Source organism: Salvelinus alpinus, chromosome 31 (assembly GCF_045679555.1).
Source record: "Salvelinus alpinus chromosome 31, SLU_Salpinus.1, whole genome shotgun sequence".
NCBI classification, from domain to species: Eukaryota; Metazoa; Chordata; class Actinopteri; order Salmoniformes; family Salmonidae; genus Salvelinus; species Salvelinus alpinus.
In genome coordinates this window covers 26,726,793-26,735,506 of record NC_092116.1, presented here as the reverse complement: position 1 = coordinate 26,735,506, position 8,714 = coordinate 26,726,793, and the positions used below count along the sequence as shown (strand labels likewise).

The 8,714-nt window shown below is 45.7% G+C and overlaps 1 protein-coding gene across 4 annotated transcripts in view; it reads left to right on the top strand.

Annotated features, from left to right (window-relative positions):
* The window catches only part of LOC139561180 (diacylglycerol kinase delta-like), a 99,027-nt gene that overhangs the window by 43,191 nt on the left and 47,122 nt on the right, over positions 1-8,714 (top strand). Inside the window, exon 1 of one of the 4 annotated variants that reach the window (XM_071378119.1) lies at positions 4,453-5,114. The exons of the other annotated variants lie outside the window; for them this stretch is intronic. Within the exon in view, the coding sequence (XP_071234220.1) occupies positions 4,962-5,114 (153 nt within the window). The 5' untranslated portion in view covers positions 4,453-4,961. Of the gene's footprint in view, positions 1-4,452; positions 5,115-8,714 lie in introns of those variants that run through there. 4 annotated transcript variants of the gene reach the window in all.

Below are 8,714 nucleotides of genomic sequence, written 5' to 3'. Positions count from 1 at the left end.
TCTCAAGCTCTGTCAGGTTGGATGGGGAGTGTTGCTGCACAGCTATATTCAGGTCTCTGCAGAGATTTTCGATCGGGTTCTGCACATCTATCACTCCAGTCTCTATCACTCCAGTGTTTAATTGCTAAATTGTAATTATTTCGCCACTATGGCCTATTTATTGCCTTACCTCATTTGCACACACTGTATATATACTTTTTTTCCTATTGTATTATTGACTGTATGTTTGTTTATTCCATGTGTAACTCTGTGTTGTTGTTTGTGTCGCACTGCTTTGCATGAGAACTTGTTCTCAACTGGCCTACCTGGTTAAATAAAGGTTAAATAAAAATACAAAATAGTCCTGAGCGCTCTGGAGCAGGTTTTCATCAAGGATCTCTCTGTACTCTGCTTCATTTTTCCCTCAATCCTGACTAGTCCCCCAGTACCTGCCGCTTAAAAACATCCCCACAGTGACACTTGACATTCAGGCCAAAGAGTTCAATCTTGGTTTCATCAGACCAGAGAATCTTGTATTTCATAGTCTGAGAGTCCTTTCGGGGCCTTTTGACAAACTCCAAGCAGGCTGTCATGTACCTTTTACTGTGGCTTCCGTCTGGCCACTCTACCATAAAGGCCTGATTGGTGGAGTGCTGCAGAGATGGTTGTCCTTCTGGAAGGTTCTCCCACCTCCACAGAGGAACTCTCAAGCTCTGTCAGAGTGACCATCGGGTTCTTGGTCACCTCCCTAACCAAGGCCCTTCTTCCCCGATTGCTCAGTTTGGCAGGCGTCCAGCTCTAGGAAGAGTCTTGATGGTTCCACACTTCTTCCATTTAAGAATGAAGGAGGCCACTGTGTTCTTGGGGACCTTCAAAACTGCAGAAATGTTTTGGTAACCTTCCCCAAATCTTTGCCTCGACACAATCCTGTCTCGGGGCTCTATGGACAATTCCTGTGACCTCATGGCTTGGTTTTTGCTCTGACATGCACTGTCAACTGTGGGACCTTATATAGACAGGTGTGTGCCTTTCCAAATCATGTCCAATCAATTGAATTTACCACAGGTGGACACCAATCAAGTTGTAGAGACATCTCAAGGATGATTAATGAAAACAGGATGGATCTGAGCTCAATTTTGAGTCTCATAACAAAGGGTCTGAATACTTATGTAAATAATGTTTTTTTTGTTTTTTTTGTAAATCATTTTTCAAAAATTTTGCAACCATTTCTAAGAACCTTTTTTTTTGTCATCATGAGGTATTGTGTGTGTAGATTGAGGAATTTATTTATTTTAAACCATTTTAGAATAAGGCTGTAACGTAACAAAATGTGCAAAAAAAGGGAAGGGGTCTGAACACCTTCGGAATGCAGATGAGAAGACAGTGGTGATGTAATATGGTGTTCTCTGTCTAATAATCAGCTACGAGGATGTGGTCGCAGTCATACACAGTAGGTCTAAATGTGTCACATCAACATCTAAAAATGACACAGGAAACAACCATTTCCTTTTCAATTGTGAGAAGTACTTTGACTGTGTTGTAGAAGGGAGGGTGGTGTGTGTGTGTGTGTGTGTGTGTGTGTGTGTGTGTGTGTGTGTGTGTGTGTGTGTGTGTGTGTGTGTGTGTGTGTGTGTGTGTGTGTGTGTGTGTGTGTGTGTGTGCGTGCTTCAGCCCAGTTGTGGGCAAAGTTTTTTTTTTTTTGTCACCATGGCAACTCTGCATGCCACCGGATGGTCGTTGTGTGAAGGGTTAAAGTGATGATGATCTGACAGATACAAATAACTGCACCTCTCTCTCTGTGTCTCTCTCTCTGTCTCTCTGTGTCTCTCTCTCTGTCTCTCTCTGTCTCTCTGTGTCTCTCTCTGTGTCTCTCTCTGTGTCTCTCTGTCTCTCTGTGTCTCTGTGTCTCTCTGTCTCTCTGTGTCTCTCTCTCTCTCTGTGTGTCTCTCTCTCTCTCTCTCTCTCTGTGTCTCTCTCTCTGTCTCTCTCTCTCTGTGTCTCTCTCTCTCTCTCTCTCGCACTTTCTCTCTCTCTCTCTCTCGCACTTTTTCTCTCTCCCTCCCTCCCTCACCCCCCCTCTCTCTTTCACTCAATTCAAAGGGCTTTATTGACATGGGAATCATATGTTTACATTGCCAAAGCAAGACAATTAACAAAAGGGAAATAAACAAGGGAAACATTAGTAAACATCAAACTCACAAATGTTTTAAAAGAATATAGACATTTCAAATGTTATATTATTGGCTATGTACAGTGTTGTAACAATGTGCAAGTCGTTGAAGTTCTGATAAACAGATAAACAGATAAATATAGGTGGTATTTACAATGTTGTTTGTGCTCCACTGGTTGCCCCTTTCTCGTGGTAACGGGACACACATCTGGCTGCTGTGATGGCACACTGCAGTATTTCTCCTAACAGATATGGGAGTTTATCAATGCCTGATTTGTTTAGCCATTCTTTGTGCGTCTGTGTAATCTGAGTGATAATGTGGTCATACATTTGGCAGGAGGTTAGGAAGTGCAGCTCAGTTTCCACCTCATTTTGTGGGCAGTGTGCACATAGCCTGTCTTCTCTTGAGAGCCAGGTCTGCCTACGGTGGCTTCTCAAAATAGCAATGATCACTGAGTCTGTACATACTCAAGGATTTCCTTAATTTTGGGTCAGTCACCGTGGTCAGGTATTCTGCCACTGTGACCTCTCTGTTCTCTCTCTCTTTCTAGGCCTCGTTCAGCCTCAAGGTTCTGTCAGCCCATTGCTGCTGCTGCCCTCTTCTGGAGAAAAGGGGGGAGAGAGAAATCAGACAATGTGTTCAACCTAGAGGGTTGAATTCTAACATATACTTAGGGGTAAATCACTTTTTTGAATTCAATCACTTTTTAATTTGAACAAAACCTTCCATACATATTTGCCCATTTGTAGAAGTGCTCAAGAAAGTGACATTTTGGACCTGAATCTCAAAATATTAAAGAGATAAAAGTGCTCAAAGTTTACCCCACCATTTCGTGAGACATCTATGAGTTCATCACTGGAAAATATAAACAGTTGACATTGATATAATTTTAAGCAAAAAGGGTTCTCAAACGATTTAATAATTACTTGACTTTTTTACATTTTTTTTTTTTTAACCAACCGTCTAAAACATTTGCATAATATTGTAGCTTAGACCCTATTTCACATCAACTGTTAAGACACAACATTCTCTTGAATAAGTGGGTGGGTGTCTTATGATGAAAAACGCAGCTTCATATGAGGCAAAATGCATAATTCAGGGACGATTTCTGTATTTTGAAAGTTACATTTCTTGAAAACTTGATTACTGACAAGCAAAACATTTTGAGACTCTGTCAACAAAGGACTAATGACTAAATTATTATTATGACTAAAAACAGGTATAAGTGCGATCTATCTAGATGTAATGTATATCAAATTAATTTATTTTTGCTATGCAACTACTGTGTATGTATATATATATATATATTCTATATATTATATATGGTGTGGCAGGTAGCTTAGTGGTTAAAGCGTTGGGCCAGTAACCGAAAGGTTGCTAGATCGAATTTCAGAGCTGACAAGGTAAAAAAAAATCTGTCGTTCTGCCCCTGAAGGTTGTGCAATGTAACAGGAAAATTTAGACTTATGGATGCCACCCGTTAGATAAAATACGGAACGGTTCCGTATTTCACTGAAAGAATAAACGTTTTGTTTTCGAGATGATAGTTTCCGGATTCGACCATATTAATGACCAAAGGCTCGTATTTCTGTGTGTTATTATGTTATAATTAAGTCTATGATTTGATAGAGCAGTCTGACTGAGTGGTGGTAGGCAGCAGCAGGCTCGTAAGCGTTCATTCAAACAGCACTTTACTACGTTTGACAGCAGCTCTTCGCTGTGCTTCAAGCATTGCGCTGTTTATGACTTCAAGCCTATCAACTCCCGAGATTTAGGCTGGTGTAACCGATGTGAAATGGCTAGCTAGTTAGCGGGGTGCGTACACACACACACACACACACACACACACACACACACACACAAAGTGGAACTAGGCTGGCACACACAGCACTACTCATCCTATTCTGTATGAGACCTGTCGTCACTGGTGGATCAGACACAACAGTGATGTCATCGCCAGGATCAAATATCTAACAGAGGCAAGCTGTCTAAGTGTTCCTGCCCAACCAGTCTAACAGAGGCAACCAGTTCTATTTTTAGCTCGGGTTTCCCCTCCCACTTTCTACCAGAATAAACACCTGGGGAGGGGTGTTCGTGTGTGTTCGTGTGTGTGTGTGTGTGTGTGTGAGAGAGAGAGACACATATAGTGAAAGGGGGAGGGTAGAAACAGACAGACGGACAGAGAGACGGACAGACAGACAGACAGATCTGCATGTCTTCCTGGAAAAGGTGTGTCCTCTTACACACCTGAGTGGGCGTGGCTTAGGATCAGGCACTGAGCGAAAGAGGAAGTATGTAGAAACAGTTTAGATCAACACAGAGAGGGTATACGTAACGTTGGGCTGTTCCCTTACCAGAGGGAGAGAGCTGGGATTAATGGAGACTGGACAAGAGAAAAGAAAGTGACGTTTGATGGCTTTAGAGAGGAGAACCTCATTGTCTTTCTTAGGATTTAGAGAGAGTGACAGAGAGAGCGAGTGACAGAGAGAGAGAGTGGCAGAGAGAGCGAGAGAAAGTGTCAGAGAGAGCGAGAGAAAGTGACAGAGAGAGAGTGGCAGAGAGAGCGAGAGAAAGTGTCAGAGAGAGCGACAGAAAGTGTCAGAGAGAGAGAGAGTAGCAGAGAGGCAGAGAGAGCGAGAGAAAGTGTCAGAGCGAGCGAGAGAAAGTGGCAGAGAGAGAGAGTAACAGAGAGAGCGAGAGAAAGTGTCAGAGAGAGCGAGAGAAAGTGGCAGAGAGAGCGAGAGAAAGTGGCAGAGAGAGCGAGAGAAAGTGGCAGAGAGAGCGAGAGAGAGAGAGACCAAGCGAGCCATCATGCCAAGGTTTTGTCCTGCTGGTGTGTGTTGTCTGTCCCCCCTGCTGTTCCTCTCTGAGATGGGGGGAGGACAGGGGGATGATCATCAACTCAGCCACTCAGACAAGCTGGAGACCAGCTACACTGAGAAATCACAGAGCTACCACACACAGGTATGTTGGTGTGTGTGTGTTAAACCTCAACATGGCAATGGCATAACTCTGTTTCACTTAATTTCACTTAATACATGTTTCATCTATAAGGTGCTATGAACGTTTATTGGTTGACATTGTGTTTTTACAGTGTGTTGTCGTTGACTATCTCTCCTGCTGCTAACATGTGGCACACATAGAAACCAACATGTAGTCGTTTGACAGACAGCCCGTGTTGGCTCTTTCCTTGACGACAGTAGATAAGCGTGATTGGCTGAGGCAGGTGTTCCATGGTTCTGTTATCTATGACCTCACAGCTCAGGTGATTTAGTAGGGGAACTTTGACCCTCATCCCTTTCTCTCTCCCTTTATCTCAGCACAGTATTTCTGTCCTCTTTTTCATTCATTTTCACAAGGTATCAGCATTTATTTGTCTCCTGTCCTCTCTCTTTCTCTGTCTGTCTGTCTGTCTCTCTCTCTCTTCCTTGATTGTTATAACTGCCTGGGTTTTCCTGGGGTCACATGACTAAGTGGCTTTGGATAAAAGCGTCTGCTAAATGGCATACAGTATATTGTTCTAATATACTAGATATCTCTATAGCTGTACACACACAGGATGCTTTTTAATATACTCTGTCTCTCTTTGTCTGCGCACACTTAGATGAGATTGTTTGTGCCGTGAGGGGGCAGTGAATTAGATTTACCGCTGTCCCAGAGGTGATTCTCTCTCCTTACTCTCACTCATCATCGCTGTCCCAGAGGTGATTCTCTCTCCTTACTCTCATCCTCACCGCTGTCCCAGAGGTGATTCTCTCTCCTTACTCTCACTCCTCATCGCTGTCCCAGAGGTGATTCTCTCTCCTTACTCTCACTCCTCATCGCTGTCCCAGAGGTGATTCTCTCTCCTTACTCTCATCCTCATCGCTGTCCCAGAGGTGATTCTCTCTCCTTACTCTCACTCCTCATCGCTGTCCCAGAGGTGATTCTCTCTCCTTACTCTCACTCCTCATCGCTGTCCCAGAGGTGATTCTCTCTCGTTACTCTCACTCCTCATCGCTGTCCCAGAGGTGATTCTCTCTCCTTACTCTCACTCCTCATCGCTGTCCCAGAGGTGATTCTCTCTCCTTACTCTCATCCTCATCGCTGTCCCAGAGGTGATTCTCTCTCTCGTTACTCTCACTCCTCATCGCTGTCCCAGAGGTGATTCTCTCTCCTTACTCTCACTCCTCATCGCTGTCCCAGAGGTGATTCTCTCTCGTTACTCTCACTCCTCATCGCTGTCCCAGAGGTGATTCTCTCTCCTTACTCTCACTCCTCATCGCTGTCCCAGAGGTGATTCTCTCTCGTTACTCTCACTCATCATCGCTGTCCCAGAGGTTATTCTCTCTCCTTACTCTCACTCCTCATCGCTGTCCCAGAGGTGATTCTCTCTCCTTACTCTCACTCCTCATCGCTGTCCCAGAGGTGATTCTCTCTCTCTCGTTACTCTCACTCCTCATCGCTGTCCCAGAGGTGATTCTCTCTCCTTACTCTCACTCCTCATCGCTGTCCCAGAGGTGATTCTCTCTCGTTACTCTCACTCCTCATCGCTGTCCCAGAGGTGATTCTCTCTCGTTACTCTCACTCATCATCGCTGTCCCAGAGGTGATTCTCTCTCTCGTTACTCTCACTCCTCATCGCTGTCCCAGAGGTGATTCTCTCTCGTTACTCTCACTCATCATCGCTGTCCCAGAGGTGATTCTCTCTCTCGTTACTCTCACTCCTCATCGCTGTCCCAGAGGTGATTCTCTCTCCTTACTCTCACTCCTCATCGCTGTCCCAGAGGTGATTCTCTCTCTCGTTACTCTCACTCCTCATCGCTGTCCCAGAGGTGATTCTCTCTCCTTACTCTCACTCCTCATCGCTGTCCCAGAGGTGATTCTCTCTCTCGTTACTCTCACTCCTCATCGCTGTCCCAGAGGTGATTCTCTCTCTCCTTACTCTCACTCCTCATCGCTGTCCCAGAGGTGATTCTCTCTCGTTACTCTCACTCCTCATCGCTGTCCCAGAGGTGATTCTCTCTCTCGTTACTCTCACTCATCATCGCTGTCCCAGAGGTGATTCTCTCTCGTTACTCTCACTCCTCATCGCTGTCCCAGAGGTGATTCTCTCTCGTTACTCTCACTCATCATCGCTGTCCCAGAGGTGATTCTCTCTCCTTACTCTCACTCCTCATCACTGTCCCAGAGGTGATTCTCTCTCGTTACTCTCACTCCTCATCGCTGTCCCAGAGGTGATTCTCTCTCCTTACTCTCACTCCTCATCGCTGTCCCAGAGGTGATTCTCTCTCGTTACTCTCACTCCTCATCGCTGTCCCAGAGGTGATTCTCTCTCCTTACTCTCACTCCTCATCGCTGTCCCAGAGGTGATTCTCTCTCCTTACTCTCACTCCTCATCGCTGTCCCAGAGGTGATTCTCTCTCTCTCCGTTACTCTCCACTCCTCATCGCTGTCCCAGAGGTGATTCTCTCTCCTTACTCTCACTCCTCATCGCTGTCCCAGAGGTGATTCTCTCTCGTTACTCTCACTCCTCATCGCTGTCCCAGAGGTGATTCTCTCTCCTTACTCTCACTCCTCATCGCTGTCCCAGAGGTGATTCTCTCTCCTTACTCTCACTCCTCATCGCTGTCCCAGAGGTGATTCTCTCTCGTTACTCTCACTCCTCATCGCTGTCCCAGAGGTGATTCTCTCTCCTTACTCTCACTCCTCATCGCTGTCCCAGAGGTGATTCTCTCTCCTTACTCTCACTCCTCATCGCTGTCCCAGAGGTGATTCTCTCTCCTTACTCTCACTCCTCATCGCTGTCCCAGAGGTGATTCTCTCTCGTTACTCTCACTCCTCATCACTGTTCCAGAGAGAGAGAGACAGGAAAGAGGGTGAAGGGACAGAGGCGATAAAGAGAGAGTGAGACCAATACAAGGAGAGAGAAGGAAGAGGTGGAAAGGGGGAAGTGTTCTGTTCTGTAGCAGTGTTCTGTTCTGTAGCAGTGTTCTGTTCTGTAGCAGTGTTCTGTTCTGTAGCAGTGTTCTGTTCTGTAGCAGTGTTCTGTTCTGTAGCAGTGTTCTGTTCTGTAGCAGTGTTCTGTTCTGTAGCAGTGTTCTGTTCTGTGGCAGTGTTCTGTTCTGTGGCAGTGTTCTGTGCCCCACCTCACCTCTCCTGACCTAAGAGGAAGTGTTTAGTTGCAGAGTGCCTCACCTCACCTCTCCTGACCTAAGAGGAAGTGTTTAGTTGCAGAGTGCCTCACCTCACCTCTCCTGACCTAAGAGGAAGTGTTTAGTTGCAGAGTGCCTCACCTCACCTCTCCTTCTGACCTAAGAGGAAGTGTTTAGTTGCAGAGTGCCTCACCTCACCTCTCCTTCTGACCTAAGAGGAAGTGTTTAGTTGCAGAGTGCCTCACCTCACCTCTCCTTCTGACCTAAGAGGAAGTGTTTAGTTGCAGAGTGCCTCACCTCACCTCTCCTGACCTAAGAGGAAGTGTTTAGTTGCAGAGTGCCTCACCTCACCTCTCCTGACCTAAGAGGAAGTGTTTAGTTGCAGAGTGCCTCACCTCACCTCTCCTGACCTAAGAGGAAGTGTTTAGTTG